At 43.5% G+C, this 17,429-nt stretch overlaps 1 protein-coding gene across 1 annotated transcript; it reads right to left on the bottom strand.

Annotated features, from left to right (window-relative positions):
• Positions 1-7,713: 7,713 nt before the first annotated feature.
• Positions 7,714-10,858, bottom strand: LOC102460577 (C-C motif chemokine 20-like). Its single transcript, XM_006119886.4, has 4 exons — positions 10,299-10,858; positions 9,911-10,025; positions 8,750-8,827; positions 7,714-8,397 (listed from the first exon to the last, which is right to left on the bottom strand). Exons 1-4 carry the CDS (start codon positions 10,378-10,380, stop codon positions 8,370-8,372), a joined length of 303 nt encoding a protein of 100 aa, XP_006119948.1. The 5' UTR covers positions 10,381-10,858; the 3' UTR covers positions 7,714-8,369.
• Between the last annotated feature and the right edge of the window lie 6,571 nt (positions 10,859-17,429).

Raw genomic sequence — 17,429 nt, 5'->3', positions numbered from 1 at the left:
CTTTGGCCACTGACAACCGGCTTATAACGTCTGCTCATGATCTCCGGAAAGTCATATATGGGTGTGTTCCATTTGCCTTTCACAGGGTATTTCCTTCACCTGTTCTTTTTGGCTGGTTAACCTGCTTCACGATGTTGTCATAGGCATCAACTCTCAGGGGACTTTTTTTCCCCCTCCGATAACCATAGAAAGCAATTTCAATTGAAAAAGGAAAAAGGAAATACAAAAAAACCCTATGAGCTCATGGTTATGTGGGTGAAGAACCTGAACCCTTGTGGAGGTGTGACCATGAGCAACAGCAGGCAAGACAGAGAACCCACACTGAAATGACCTAATAGTTGGTTTGCTAAATTGTTACAGACCAATTTACTCAACTCATATCTCCACTGCTTTGAATGCCTCTCCCTGGACTCCTCTTCTCCTCCACAGAAAACTCACAGGTTTTTCCCTCCCCACCAAGGCACTATGCAACCCTCCCATACCAATATCCTTCCTCTCATTTCTCCTTTCCCCTTCTGGCTGCCCATCCTTTCTCCCAAGCCTTCTTTCTAATTTCCCCACCCCAAGGCACTCCTTCCTGATGCTGGCCTCTGGGCCTTCATATTTGGCCACTCTTTATATTTGGTACTTGGTCCCAGGCACCAAATAGTCTCCCCTTCTTCATTCAAATCCTCTCAAAATATACGTCTCCCAGTAACCGTCCCCAAACACATCTGTGCCACTTTGTTCTGGATCCATTCTTTCTGTCTAAGCTTATCGGGCTATATCTGGGATTGAACCTGGGTCAGAATCTATGTCTTTGCATTGTAAAACCCCAAAGAAAACAGTGTTTTTCAATTTATCTAGTATAAGTACTGTCATGCAATCTTTTTATTGTGAAAATTGAACTTACAAATGCAGAATTATGTACAAAAATAACTGCATTTGGAAATAAACCATGTAAAAATTTAGAGCTTAGAGGTCCACACAGACCTACTTGTTCAGTCAATCGCTCGGACAAACAGGGTGGTTACAATTTCCAGGAGATAATGTTGCCCGCTTCTTATTTACAATGTCTCCTGAAAGTGAAAACAGGCATTTGTGCATGGCACTGTTGTTGCTAGTGTCACAAGATATTTATTGGCCAGATGTGCTAAAGATTCCTGGGTCCTATCATGCTTCAACCATCATTCCAGGGGATGTGTATCCATGCTGATGAGGAGTTCTGCTCTATAAAGATCTTAAAGAGGAGCAGACTAATGCATGTTCATTTTAATCATCTGAGTCAGATGCTGCCAATAGAAGATTGACTTTCTTTTTTGGTGGGTCAGTTCTGTAGCTTCTGCATCATAGTGTTGCTTATTAAGACTTCTGAAAGTATGTCCCACATGCCGCCCCTCTAGAATTTTGGAGAGCACTTCAATTTCTTTAAAACTGTGGACTGAGTGCTGTAGCTATTTTTAGAAATCTCACATTGGAACCTTCTTTGTGTTTTGTCAAATCTGCTGTGAAAGTCTTCTTAAAACAAACACATCCTGGGTCATCATCCAAGACTAGTGTGACATGAAATATATGGCCAAATGTTGGTAAAACAGAACAGGAGACATAATTCCTCCCGAAGAAGTTCAATCACAAATTTAAACACCACATTTAAACAAGCATCATCAGCATTGAATCATGTCCTCTGGAATGGTAGCAAAAGCATGAAGGGGCTTATGAACTTTTAACATATCTGGCATCTAAATACTTTGCAACTCGAGCTTCAAAATGAACACACCTGTTCAGTTTCAGATGACATTGTAAATAACAAGTGGGAAGGATTATTATATCCTGCAAATTGTAACCTCTTTGAGCAATTGATTGAACAAGAAGTAGGGCTGAGTGGATTTATAGGTGCTAACATTTTACATTGTTTAATTTGAGTGAAGTTATGAAACAAAAGACACACATTTTTAAGTTGCATTTTCACAATAAAGTTGACACTACAGTACTTGCATGAGGTAAAAGATATTTATTTCAAATATTTGTATTGTAAAAATAGTAAGTGAGCACTGTACAGATTGTATTCAGTGTTGTAACAGAAATTGATATATTTGAAAGTGTACAAAAACATCCAAAATATTTAATAAATTTCAATTGGTATTCTGTTTTACAGAGTGATTAATCAATTATTTTTTTAATCCCAATTAATGTTTTGCGTTAATCACGAGTTAACTGATTAATTGACAACCCTATTCCCTATAAAGTTCCAAGTATCACTGTTGGCATATTCTTTGGCTTGTCTTACCCCCACAATAGCAAGGCTTTGCAGGTAGTGCTTATTTTACCTAATCTGACCTCCAGGAGTAAATGTGGCTAGTTAGGCTACATCAGGAGTGGGAAAGAGCCAAGATAGCAGTGGATCCAGTGCGAAGAGCCGGGGAAAAGTTTAAAAAAAGGGGGCTGCCCCTTTAAAAGGAGCCCCCGGGGAACATTTGGTCACACACAAAAAAAAGCTATGCCCCTTTAAGAAAATGCACTTAAACGCGTTTTGAGGCATTTTCACCACAGCCAGCTCCTGCCACCATCTTTAATTCTGCATCTTTCATGGCCGTGCTGGACAACCTCCCAGCTGGGAGGAGAGGGCCATTTTTGGGGGTGTGAGGGAGGCTTACGAGCCCGGGGGGGCTTTGTGAACTGTACCTGGGGGTGGGAAGAGCCACATATGGCTCACGAGCCTCGGGTTGGCCACGGCTGGGCTACATGCTAAAAATAAGGAAGATGGGATTAACCTGTTACCAGAGACTCAGCAACACTATTAATTGTGAATAATTTAGCTGCCCTTTGGATCTGAGGGATGGTAAATGTCTCTGCCCCAGAAGTGAGGTTCCCCTGATATGCCGTATCTCAATCACCGGCGAGATCTTAACCCAATAATGATAGTCTATGAAATTAGTTTAACCAATATATTGCAAAATTTGGAACACAGCATAAAGAGAAATAACAATAACTCCAAAATGCTCAGTACAGGCAGTCCCCGAGTTACGCGGATCCGACTTATGTCGGATCCGCAGTTACGAACGGGGTTCCTCTCCCTGGTCTCCAGCAGACCAGGGAGAGAAAGCAAAGCGGCGGAACACGTGGGCAGCGGACAGGGCTGTCCGCTGCCCACGCGCTCCGAGGCTTGGCTCTGCTTTGTCCCCCCCCCCCCCCCGTCCCCCTGGTCTGCAGACCAGGGGGATGGGGGGGGGGGGCAAAGCAGAGCCAAGCCGCGGAGCGCCCGGCCAGCTGACAGCCCAGAGCGTCTGGGCTGTCAGCTGATCGTGCGCTCCGCGGCTTGGCTCTGCTTGGCTCTGCTTTGCCCCCCCCCCCCGTCCCCCTGGTCTGCAGACCGGGGGGGGGGGGGCAAAGCAGAGCCAAGCCCCGGAGCGCCCGGCCAGCTGCCAGCCCAGAGCGTCTGGGCTGTCAGCTGATCGTGCGCTCCGCGGCTTGGCTCTGCTTCGCTCTGCTTTGCCCCCCCCCCCTCCGTCTCCCTGGCAAAGCAGAGCCAAGCCGCAGAGCGCGCGGTCAGCTGACAGCCCAGAAGCGTCTGGGCTGTCAGCTGGCAGCGCGCTCCGCGGCTTGGCTCTGCTTTGCCCCCCCCCCCCATCCCCGTGGTCTGCAGACCAGGAGGGGGGGGGGCAAAGCAGAGCACAGCCGCGGAGCACGTGGGCAGTGGACAGCCACGGCGCGTCTGGGCTGTCCCGCTGCCCCCGTGCTCCGTGGCTTTGCTCCAGACACCTGTGGTACAGCAGCTGGGGCGCTGCCAGTTGGTCCCGTAGCGCCGCTCTGGGCGCTACTGGACCAACCGGGCAGCACCCCAGCTGTTCTGCCCCAGGCGTCCTGATTCAGCCACTGCTGGTCAGTTTCAGCAGCGGCTGAATCAGGACGCCTGGGGCAGAGCAGCTTGGGTGCTGCTGGGTTGGTCCAGTAGCGCCGAGGAGCGGCAGCGCTACTGGACCAACCCAGCAGCACCTCAGCTGCTCTGCCCCAGGCGTCCCCAAGTCAGCCGCTGCTGAAACTGACCAGTGGCTGACTACAGAAAGCCCCTGCCCCAGGCTTCCTGGAATCAGCCGCTGATCAGTTTCAGCAGCAGCTGACTTGGGGATGCCTGGGGTTCTTAAGTTGAATCTGTATGTTAGTCAGAACTGGCGTCCAGATTCAGCCGCTGTTGAAACTGATCAGTTTCAGCAGCGGCTGAATCTGGACGCCAGTTCCGACTTACATACAGATTCAACTTAAGAACAAACCTACAGTCCCTATCTTGTATGTAACCTGGGGACTGCCTGTATTGTAAAACCAACCCACACCCGCTGAAAGAAAGAAGACAGGAAAGATCCCAATAACGAAGGTAAGTAAACCTTACAGTCCATAATGGCTATGGTATCTGAGAGGAGGAGAGGCTTAGGACCTTCTACCCTTGAGCTGATTTAGAGCTCTCAGGGAGGAGTGCTAGGGGCAATCCCTCATAGATGGCTTTGATGTCACAGATGTTAAAGGAGGATCAGTGATATAGTCTCTGCTATCAGTCCTGAGCCTTCGCTACTGGTAGTGCAGAAACTTCATTGTTTCCTTAGGGTGCTTTCTCCAGCTCACCACACTTCCAGGTCTTCACCATGGATAAGGGGTGAAGAAATGTTTTTCTCAGTGGCTCTTAGGGTTACAACAGACCCTATTTGGTGTACCCCCAAACATCCTTCCCAAGCCTTCGCTATGGGTGGATAAGGAGACGCACCACAGGAGTCCGAGCACCTTTTCTGCTGATGGTTGAGGAGAGTGAGCCACACTGTCTCTGGAGGGGGCAGTGCTTATCTGCATCTTCTGGATGGAAAGCAGAATGATTGACAGCACTAGCTGTACCCAACTTCTGAGGTAAATGCAGCCAACCTGTCCTTTTGGCAGGAAATGCCAGTCCAAACCAGTACTTGTTTACCCCAAACTGTCCTCTTAAAGTTCACAATGGAGGCAGTGATTCAAGATGGAGTTGGCTTCTTCCAAAATGGAGTCCTGGTTATTCTGTCCAATTAAAATCACTCCAAACCCATTGGGAGCTTTTAGTTCCAATGGAATAAAACAGCCCTAAAACCCATTTAAAAACTCATTGAGTATTGCTGCTGTATGGAGCTGCCAATCCCCTGCTACTTAATTAAAGCAACGCTGACAAACTGGGCTTTATTCCAGAGGTGGGGCCAGGATGACAACCAACACAATGGGCAGCCATTCCTCTTTCCTCACCACCATCAAGCAGTACTAGGCTGCAGATGAGGTGCCTAAAGGTATGGACCTGGCACCATATGTGGGCTACCAAATGTTTTCTTTGAAAAGTTCAGCACCTACAGCTTCTATTTATGATTTGTACAGCTACAGGAGCACCTAGAGACACTGGTCCAGAGTGAGGTCCCATTGTACTAGGTGCTATACAAACACACATGAAGATACTGTCCCTATCCTGGAAAAAAAAAGTGCAATATCTCGCTCCTCATTATTCTTAAACACAGTTCTGGTAGCCCTGGTTTAAGTCCTACATTGGGATGGCCTCCATAATTATATTTAAAAGAAGTTTCTCTCAGCTCTCCATTGGGGTGGGTATGCAGCGATGACAGAGAAAACAAATCTACTTATGCCAATGTCAGTTACAACACTGAACGCACTACTCTAGTGATGCAGGCACTATAAGAACCTCTACAGACTAAAATAGATAATATTAGTATGAGAATGTTCAGTAAAAGTAATACCCAAATGTATCAATAACTGAGAGAAGGGCTAAGGGGACAACCAGGAATCGTAGTTCCCTTTCTTGGATACAAGCTCCTTTAGAATCACAAAATGAATTTTGGGATTAAAATGTATCCAGTTGGCTAGTGTACCTTTCCAGCACACTTGGGAGCCATTTAAAAACAGATGTAAAGAAAACAGCCACGAAGACTTGTGGTGACGTATTTGGATTTTAGTAAAATCCTATGAAACTGAATCTGAAAGTGTCAAATAGGCTTGGATAAAGCCACTGTAATGGGAACTGCAATCTGGCTAAGGAGCTTTAATAAAAGGGTAATGGCCAATGACACTTGGAGAAGTGTCAAACTGCCACTAGCTGCTTCTGATTGTTTAAATAAAGGAATCTCTAAGGCGACATTTAGGTCAGAAGCCTGAAATTCAGGGAGAAGGATTGCTATTTGAGGGGGACCTGATTGAGATGAAAAATTAGCAGTTGGAGAAGCAGAGGACAGAGATGGGGAAATGAAACAGTGGGTAAATTAAGCAAAGGAAACAGAAAGGGAAAGTTTAGACAGCAAGTTCAGATAAGAGTTAATTAAAAACGAAGTAGAAATATAATGAAGCAAAAATTATATAGAAGGAAAAAAATAATAAGATCTCTAAGTAAACCAAAAATTCAAAATCAACAGTGAAGATGGGTTTCTTAGTAGTTGTAAGTTAGGCCCAGATCATGGTCGGATTCATTTTATAGCTAGAAGAGAACATTGTGATAATCTTTTCTAGTTTCTAAAAAGATTGAATTAGAGGAATTCTCTGTATTAGAGCAGGCTATAGCTTCACCCACCAGTTCCTGCATCTGGCCCCAGTATCTTGTGATTCTACTGAGTTCAGTGGGAATTTGCTACAGATATCAACCGGACTTTCTCTTTAAAACAGTTTCCAACCTTGGGAACAAGTATCCCACCACTGATAGCTTAACAGAGGCTGCCATCAAGGCCTGTTATAGACATACAGGCATTGTTTACATAACCATTCTTATTCAAGCTTATGGCTCTAATTAATGGCAGCATTAGTTTAAGCATTATGAATGTGCTCAGAGTTCAAGGAAGGTGCTTATAATGTTATCTCAAAATAAATTACTGAATGTGGCTTGTGTCAGTATACAACAGGCTGGATACTCATTTAATAACTGCAGCCCTTGCTGAAGCCCCAGAATGGTACATGGGTGTCTTCCTGTAAGCAGCATGGCAACCCTGTGAAAGTGAGCTAAACAAGAGGAACACTCCGCAAAGTGTGGTCCTTGTCAATCTCCTGCCATCCACCCCTATCCAATGAATAAGCCATGAGACAGAGCTGTGAAGATGCATGAATTGCTTTTAAAATACACACACAATATCAGGAAAGTCAGCCAGGAGGGAGCAGGGGAAGGTCGTAGGCAGAGGTTAGTGGGATTGCTTATGTGTATGAAGTAACACATGAGCTTACGTCTTTGGTGGATCAAAGCCTGGTACTTCCTAGAGAGTCAGCTCTGAAAAGCTGCTGCTTGGACTAAAAATTAACTAGTTACATAAGCTTTTAGATATTTGGTTGGTGTGGATTTCAGAGCCTGCTTAAGAGGCATGGCATTTCCATTACATTATCAAGAAGCAAAGACAGATGTAGTCACCATCCATGTAGTGGCTTTTCCCCCCAACCTAAACATATTTAGGAACCGGTAGAAGAACTCTAATTTTATTCAGGCAAGATCGGATGAAGAACAACTTGTCACAAATGAATATACAGTAGATAGCTGCTTTTTTTTTCTTTGCAGGAGGTAAGGGGAATTCATATACACCATTATGTCTACAACCTCCCTAATGCAAATGAAGAATGAAACAAAAGAGGCTTCCATTGTCATTTCTTGATGTAGGATAGATAAAGAATGGTCTGGTCTGGCTATTCTGGAACACAAGGTCTTGAGTTCCAGGGTGTATAATACATTGCCAATAAAACAAGTTCATGCAAGTCTCATTTTAGTTTTTTATTGTAATTTTTAAAATTTCCATAATCTACATATTCTCTCAAGCACATGTTTTTACAACAGTCCAACATATTTAATCCATTTGTTGTTTATCACATTACTTAAAACTAAAGGGAACAGAGCGTTGGCACACAGAAAATGCCTAAGATTTAACAAATAAATAGAATAAATTATCTATTTTCTTATGCTAAATAGCACAAGTGACATCCAAATGCTCTAAATCACATACGGCACGTATTTTGTATCTTTCTATATAAAAAAGTTTTTCCTGCTGGATGACAGAATGACATCATCACGTTGTCATGCTCTCACGCTCTCTGGCTACGAAAGCAGCTAGGGAGGAGAATAGAAGAGCATAGCAAGCAGAGGTCGCAGCCCCCTAGTAACAACATAAGACTGTTTTCTTCTTTACACAGTAATCAAATATTGTATATTGACAGAAGAAAAAAGCAACTTTAACAAAAATGCTTAAGTCAAGCAACTGAAAGATGCAATATGAATCAACTTCAGTTGTTCAATGGTTCCAAAGAATCCAGGAACAATGGTCAGTAAGCACACACCGTGTACAAAGAGACGATTCCAACCTAGTTTAGGTTCTGTAGTCGCCTTTGTGTCTAGTTTCATTTCACACCCCACATTACAGTGACATCTTCCTGAGTTTCTGGCTGTAAAAAACAATGAGAACACATGAATAAGAATTGAGGGATCACTTCAGCCGTAGAATGAATTTTGGATTCCTCTCCCCCAATACAGTTCTTGCTATCAATGACATAATATCTCAGGTGGGAAAAACCGGTATAGGAAGCTTCTATCCCTATGCCTAGCATTATGAGGCCTTAACAATTTTTCACCCAGGTCCAGCAGAAGAAAGAAGGGAAGAAAGATTCACATTTTCAGAAGTGTATTCTACTTGTGCATACTTGCTCAATGCCAGCAAGTCTATAGCTCTGTTACTATAAGTGAAAACTCAGATACTTTCTGTTTTGACCAGGCTAATCGGTTTTAAACTATTCTTACCTCAGCCAAAGAAGATGCTTCTTCACCCAGCGCTCCTCTGGATTTGCACAAGCACTCCGTCCATTCTTTGTGTGAAAACTGGAAGGAAATATATGGTAAACAATTATAGTAACTTCCTTCTATTAAATCGCTTCACACTACAGTCAACATAACAGAATCACATTCTGTAGTTGCTCTATACAACGCAGCAACAGGTTTCCTAGAGGAGGCCATTTAGGTGCTCCAATTCAACTTCCCACAAACTATCGGCATAAGGAGAAACCCAATCAAAGTAAAAGGCAACAATTAAAACTGAAGAAAACGGATTTCTCTATTTTTAAACATAGTGCATGATCATGTTGAACTCACAGGTACCAGATCTTAAGGCAAAGAACTTAACCAAATATAAAAAAAATTAGATATTTATGGAAATTATGGAAGCAGCTGCAATTAAACTAGGTGGTATAAAATATGAGGGATCTATTCTTATTTCAGGTTATAAAAAAAAAGAATTATTAACTACTTTGCGTTTGGAAGAAACTTCCCCCACAAGAACAGTATTGCTTAAGTGTCCATTATGGGATGGGATGAAGGGCAAAGGTGTTACACTTTTTTTGAAGCTCTATTGGAGGCTCAATCAGTCTAGATTATACGGCCCCTTAGGGCATGTCTACCCTGGGGAGTTTTTTGAAATATCTGCCCTATTTCAAAGTAAAGCAAGTGTCCGCACTATCAAGCCCATTGTTTTGAAATAAAGGGCTTGTTGTTTCAAAATAGTAACTCCTGCTTGTGAAGAGGAACAGCTTATTTCAAAGTAATTATTTCAGGATTTATTTCAAAGTACATTATTTTGAAATAACTTCCTGGGTAGACAGCCTTTGTCTGATCCCATGTGGCATTTCTCTTAGGTTCCTAAACTGACAGGTTTATATTTATTTTGTACAGACATCTTGTAAGAATGTGAGTTAATGGTCCCTACTTTATAGTTTGGTTTTATAAAGTACTAAGAGCATTTTTATATAAACGTCACAGGATAATTTTCCTTTTGAAAAAGATAAGGACAGTTAATTTCTGGCAATCAAAACATTTTTGCTTTCATCACGCAAAAGTCCAAAGGCTAATTCTTGCTTAACAGTAAAAGTACAGACCATGTGACTGAATTTCTTTTGACTGGTAGCTTACATGATAGCATCGATGTCACACACTTCAGTTGATAACTGTTCTGTGTAACCGTTTATGGCCCATCGAGGTAGCCGGACTGTGGAGTAAGAGAGGCAGCAGTCGTGGTTGTTTTGTGCTGGAATAGAGGAGGAGAAAAAGAAATATTTAGAAATGAGAAAAATAAAATTAGAACTATAATTTCATCCTGCCTACAATACAATATGGACAAATCCCTGAACTTTGAATTCCTCTGTAATTGTAAATCCTGCCCATCACATAGTTTAATTCTCTGGGAGACTTCCACCACCTCCCTGCAACCACACCTCAGTTTGCCTGACATGGTCCAGAGCAGTATTCTGAGCCATGAAATCAAATCAGACGAATGAAAAAAAAATCAAAGCTCACTCACCTTCAGAAATGCCAGACAGGCAGAGGAGCAGCAGTCCCATCAAAGAAGCAAAGATCAAGTTTCTGCTGATGAAGTTGGTCATTTTCAGTTCAGTAAGAAGGTCTGCACTTCAAATGTTTCAGAAAACTGGCTGCTCTGATCTGCTGGCTTTGGCTTCAGAAGACCTGCTTATAAAGCCAGCTGGGAAAACTCAGGGAATTCACCTTTGGGTGTGTTCCATTTTTCATCATGGGATTTTCCCTCAGCAGTTCCATTGTGCCTGACACTTTAAATGTTAACCTGTCTTGTGCTGTTGTCAAAGGCAGCAGAGCAATATGGGGATTTTTTTTCTTTAACTAGGTTAGAAAGCAAATTGAGGCCAAACATTTTTAAAAAAAAAGGAAATACAAGCAGTGTTAGGTCATGGTTATGTGGGTAAGGCACATGAGTACTTTGTGGGGGTGAGACTGTAGGTTACAAAATGAGGAAAATGGAAACAACTGTCACAAATCGGAGCTGTATATTTGTTTGCTGACAATTTAATAAAGCTTCGTTTTTAAAAGGCTAAGAAGGAGGGTCTGGCTCTTTAGAGTTGTGTTTTGCCTCACAGCACTGCCTTTATCATTGGTCAGTATATTGTCAGTCTAAACTGTTCTACCTGCATCAGATTTAGATTGAAAGCAACTTGTGCATTAGGTCTTCATATATGTCTTGAACTCAATAAGGATTGTATCCTACAACCTTCTCATGTCTAGTTATACTATATATTTTAATGGCACCTTATTTCTACAGGGAGCAAATAAAACCTGAAATCATTTGGAGGATGTCCTACAGAGGGCCTATAATCACAAGTACAAAATAAATCTAACACAGGTAAGTTGTCACTGAAAACTGGTAGGTTGCCAAATGAAACTAGAAGTTAGATTATGTGAATTTGGTAGCCTTAGTCCATTTCCCAGTTCTAGAAGTCCACCTCAGTGATATTCCACCACAGCTGGTATGGTCAGTAGCAGAGACACCAGACATGTATTGGCATACAGACTGGACTACAGTGTTACCCTAAGAGATGCAGAGAGCACAGCTGCAAGATACTGACATTTGCAACACACTACTTGCAAAAAGAGAGGGGCAAAGCCCTAGCACAGTTGCCCCATCCACTCTTGAGGGTAAGCTACTGTTGAGAGAATGGTGCAAACTGGAACAGATATGTGGGGTGCTGCACCGGATCACTGTAAATCCTTTGCAAAATCGACGAACACAACTAGTGCTACCAAAAAAGTACAGAGCCGTGGTCATGAGAGCCCTGCATGATGATTGTAGGCATTTGGGAACAGAGAAAACCCTTGAACTCACCTGTAGTAGGTTCTACTGGCCCCGGGATGGCTGAAGATGTACACACAAAAAAATGTGAGACCTGTGCCCGATGTGTTCAGAGGAAAATTCTGCCTACAGAGCCACCTATCTGGAGAATATCACCACCAGCAGGCCTTTGGAGTTGGTATGCATCAATTTCTTGTCTTTAGAAGTGGACAGGAAGAATATGGGGAATATTTTAGTAGTGACTGACCATTATGCCCGATATGAGCAGGAATATCCCACACGTGACCAGTGGGCCACCACCGTGGCTTGAGTTTTGTGGGAGAGTTATTTTTCAATATATGGTCTCCTAACTCAAATACACTCTGACCAGGGGTGGGACTTTGAGAGTCATCTCTTGAAGGAGGTGCTACAGTTGTCCAGAATTAAGAAGTCCAGAACAACCACACCTTACCACTTACAAAGTGACCCTCAGCCCAAGCAATTCAATCGGACCCTATTGAATATGCTGGGGACTTTACACCCAGACCAGAAGACATCCTGAAGCCAGCATGTTGCATTTTTGGTTCATGCCTACAATGATACAAGGAATGATGCAATAGGAGTCACTCCATACGTCATGATGTTTGGACGAGAGCCGATACTACTTATAGACCTATGCTTTGGAGTATCGGGATGGCGAGAGCTATGAGACACACCTGCAATATGTCTCCCGACTAAGAGAAAAGCTGTAGAATTCCTATCGCTTGGCTACAGCTGCTGCCCGGAAAAATGCCGACTAAAACAAACACCGATATGATGCGCTAGTACGGCTGCAGGAGCTCCATCCGGGGGACAGAGTACTGCTATGACATTTGGGTGTGGCTGGCAAGCACAAGATTGCTGACAGATGGAAGGCAATGCCTTATCTGGTGGTGGAAAAACTTAGAGATCTGCCGGTCTACAAGATTAAACCCAAAACTGGGTCCGTGCATCAGAACCTTCTGCTGCCTGTGAGAGAATTAGTAGGTGCCCCTTATGAAATGGAACATGACATGGGACCCCGGAAAACAGGAGGTGTCCAGCCAAATCCACCACCCAACTTGTGTGATGGGCCTTGTGAAGCTAATCTGCCGTTACCCAGCACCTTTGAGAGTGACTCTAAAGAGGAAGATGATCCCATGGAGTATACTAGGATGCAGTCCAGATTCCGAACTCCATCAGTTAGACATGGGGAGAGCGCTGCTTCTTTGGCTTTAAATCCTATTGCTGAAGTATTTAGGCCTGTGGAAGGCAACCCACTGTCCACAAGAAGACCAACCTGGGATGATGAACTTGTCCCAGCTACATCTCCAGACCTCCTGGAAGATTAACAGCTCTCTGAAGACACACCTATGTCAGTGAACAGAGGGAAAGTTCCAGGGGAAGCTGCCCTGGTGCCCTGAACATCCCAGCATCTCAGCAAGAGGTGCAGAGGCCTGTGTCTATAGAGAAGGTGCCTTCAAGTAAACCCTTGTCAGTCCTACCCCCAGAAGTCTCCCCAGATCCTGCTACTCCCGCTCTCAATAGGAGTGATATGGTTATAAAACCAGTAAACAGGCTAACTTACAATGCACCAGAAATGGTTAGTGAGGATGTGATGCATTTAGCTCACAGGCTTGTGGAAGCCATGGGGGGTTCCTTAGGCTCTTTGAGGAGAACTTGTGTAGATGGTATAATCAGAAATGTATTTTGCTGGGACGGCAAATTCTTGGCTTTTGGGGGGAGACAGAAGCAGGGTCTGAATCACTGCTTTCAATGCAGCCAGCCGAAGGAGGAGAGCAGCCCAGGGTGTGATTATGCTCACTCAGTTGTTTAGCCCTGCAAGATAATTAACTGTTGATATGTAAATACAGCTCATGCTGGAATGGGGAAGGAATCTGGGGTATGGTTATAAAAATCCAGTTTAGCCAGTGCTATCGGCCTGATGGATGGTCATTTGTTGGAATGGAATGTTGTGTATTATAACTAATTTTACTGTACTAGGGTCACAAACCATGTTAACCCTAAATGTAGAAATTGTAAAATATGACCATCACTGCTTGCAAGAGAGACGCTGTCATTGTAAAGAGTCACAGAAGGACAAAGTTCCCCCTTCCAGATTCAAGTGGACTGAGTTGGGGGGAAGGGGCTTGAGCCAGCCAGCTATATGACCTTCAGGAGTGAGCTGTAAGACTGGTTCAACCTGTCTCCTCCTCCCTTTCCCCCCCTTCTCCCCCCCCCCCCCCCATTCTAAGGATAGACCTTTTGGACAGCCTAGGTGGTGGCTAAGAGCTGAACTCACTAGTTTGACCTGGAGCCAGACCCATTGCAACTGGTGGGAGTGACCTGTGAGGGGCTGGTAGGAGAAACAGCAGGTGGCCAGCAGGGAAGCTGATGGGAGCAACCAGCAGAGGGCTGGTAGGGCAGCAGTGACTGGCAGGCAGCCAGTAGGAGCAGGAGCAAGTGGGGCAGCTGGCAGGAGCAGGTGGCCATCAGGACAGCTGGCAGAAGCAAGCACACCAGAGGAGCAGCATAAAGGTGGCATTGTCTCGGGTTCAATGAGCGAAATCATCAGGGTGATGTGTCTGGGTCTGCATTGACTGGATAGAGCTGTAAGTGGGGCATTTGAAGTGGAGTATGGAGAAAGTTTGGGTATGTGAATGGGACCTTTACATTGTTGGACTGGTGAGCCTGAGAGGCAAAGGACAAGTTTCTTTTCTATGCTCAGAGTCTGTGCTTGCAAGTGGGGAGGCATTGCCTTTCAGAGTTACCCAGAGGTGTGTGAATTTTCCAGGCTACTGGTTGGGGACTCGAGCCAGTTCTGTGTGAGATGGATGAAAAGGAACCCCTAGATAATGAACCCAGCTACCTAACAGAAGGGTTACACAAGTAAGGGATTTTGGCAGACACAGAGGAATATTAGAAGAAAACGTGCTCATCCTGATCAGAGGATGCAATCTTTCCATGCTCTAGGACCATCAATGCATCACCTTCAAGGAGCATGAAAATCATATTTTAAAAAAACCCAGAAAAACTGCACTCTCTCCAGAATATTTTTAAAGTCTTCGGTTTTTCTTTTTTTAATGCCTGCCCGTTGCTAATGTAAATGCTTTATTTCACTGGGCCAATAAAATCCTGTTACTACCCATAGCAAGGGCAGATCCCTAGTGTGTGAGGATTTTCACGTGTAGAGATATTCTGGCCAGCAGTGAGTACAGCTGTATGCCAGGCAAAGGGTTAACACGTATTGAGACCTCTGAAATGTGAGTGCTTTATGGAGCTCAGTCAGATCTGATGAAAATAAAACGTTGCTGCTCCTACTGAAAATGCTCCCTCCACAGGGCATTATTACCAACGTGACAAACTCTCAGCACTAATCAAAACTAGGGATATTAAATATCGGTTAATTGAATAGTTGAGTAACCTCCTGAATTCTTATTCGTTAGTCAACTATTCTATAGTCCCCGGGGGTGGGTCTGGCGGCCAGTGCACTCCGGCCCTGCTCCCAAGGAGTCCACTGCCACTGCACATGGGGTGCAAGGTGGGAGCAGGTCCATGAGGAGAGCCAGTTTAAAAACCAGCTCCCCTCGCAGATTGGCTGCCTGCAGTCCCTGTACGGGGGAGGGTGGGAGGGAAATGTGTGTAGTCTATAATATTAACCTATAAGCTTTCAGTTATTGGATAATCAGTTAATTAACTACACTATTACATCCCTAACCAAAACTGTGATATAGTTTAATAGAATTCAGTTTGGGCACTGCACCTGAGAGGATACAAATGCAGCTAGCAACATTTACCAAATCTTTAGGCAGATTGGATTGTTTAATACAAGATCAGCCAATGGTCCAACTATCGCAGGACCCTCTCTTGCAACAGTGGCTTTCGGGGGACTGACTGGAACAGGCAAGCATGTGATCCAGTCCCAGCATTTGGCAAGCAGACGCTAGGGACACCCAGAGCATAGGGATGAATCCCTGACCATCTTAGCTATAACCACTGAGGAACATAAATATGCCATTGATCTGCAAACCACCATATAGTCCTGTAATCAAGGGTTGGAATAAAGGCAGGTATTGACAAGGAGCAGGTACACGTAACAAATTTTGCTGGTTTTCATAACATTTTGCAGATTTTTTGTAAATGGTCAACACACAGGTTCCCTTGAAGTTTGCACACACATTCCTGTACGAATCTTCTAGCGTTTTTGTTGGGTTTTTCATGTGTTTCACTGAGAGTCAAATCAGATTTCTCCCAAACCAACCTCGCTAGGACCAGTTAATCAAAGGAAATTAAATCCTATTTGGACCATTCCATGCAGCCTGAGGATTTAGGATTCTACCATCCAGGTGCTCTTTAATGAGCTTTGAATTGCATCTTCATGCTACCTCCACACAAGAAACCTATGCACAAAATTTGTGCAGTCTAAACTGACCACACACACAAAAACCACACAGATCTATACCAAAAAGGTGTTAGCTGTATGTACACGGGGTGTAGAATACACATCATTTTGGATTTTAGCCTTTAATCCAAGCATCCTAAATGCTACTATGTATGCAGTTGTGAATGGATTAGTGCTAAACCTTAAGATGAAAATACTTAGATTACATGGAAACACAGAGTCATATCCTAGTAAGACTGAGTCAGTTCATCTTTTTGATATAGTAATGTTGAGTTTCCTGAAATTAATTAGACATGGAAGGCCTGGCCAATTTCTGTGAGAATGTACCATAGTTTTGCTCCAGCATCGTTGGCCAAAAATTCCCCACTCTTCCCACTGTGGTGCATGGAAGCCCAGAGCTGGGTTTCAATAGTGTTGTATATATGAAAGTTGATTTTCAGCCATACTGAAAATCAGGTTGGCCATTTTAAAGTACTTTAAGTCATCACATGAACAGAACCATTTCTGGTTTCCCATTAGAATACCCCTCCTCCCCCCATTCAATCTTCACTTTGTTCAAGAAGTTCACTATTAGAAAAAAAGATTTTGAACATTAGGTATTGAACTAGCAATTCTCATCTACAGCCCCATTTCATTCTAGTTTTCATTGTAGAAAAATGAAGTCTTCAGTTACTTCAGGCATATCCTAAGCACATTATCTTATCAGGAGCCTTATCTTCTTATTCATCTATTAGTGCCATGCAAATCAACAGTACTGAATAAATAATTAAAACATTTCCTAACAACACCTTCCAAACAATCCATCAAATTTACTATTGGCGAATATTCTCTTTCCTGGTATAATGTTTTCCCCTTTAAATCTGGCACTTGGTTTAAATCTGTGGTGTCCAACATGCTAGCCACTAGTAGCTATTTGGCCAGTTGAGTGTGGCTACTTAGCTTCAGAACTGGTTGGCCACCACAGGAATGAACACTGTCTTGTATTGCATTACTTTAAAATGCTAAGGGACTCAAAATTAGGATAAAATATTCCTTTGAACATGTACTCTTGTGTGCCAGGTATTCACGATGACATCAGTTATTTATTTATAAAATGTCGGGAGGGTTGGAAATGCCACAAAAGGGAACTGAAGCAGTAGGCCAAGATAAATAGCATGTCACGGTACTATCTGGGTTTGCAAGTTCAACAATACACACAGTAAATTATATAAAAAAAGAGGAAGTAGTGTTTGAACTGTGGAAAAATACTCGTATGGAAAGATCCTCTTCTCCCCCTTTTAATTCCCCACAGTTTCACCTCAAACCCTAAGTTCTCCCTTATCTCCAACACTTTCGTCAGTGTTCCTTCATATGCTTAAATTGGATTCCCTCACCTCAGTCTAGCCTTCTTCCTTTTGTCTGTTTTCTTGCAAAAACATGAGAAACATAATAGA

This window comes from Pelodiscus sinensis, chromosome 10 (assembly GCF_049634645.1).
Source record: "Pelodiscus sinensis isolate JC-2024 chromosome 10, ASM4963464v1, whole genome shotgun sequence".
Classification (NCBI taxonomy): Eukaryota; Metazoa; Chordata; order Testudines; family Trionychidae; genus Pelodiscus; species Pelodiscus sinensis.
The sequence above is the reverse complement of the archived record's forward strand: the minus strand, read 5'-3'. Positions and strand labels throughout refer to the sequence as shown.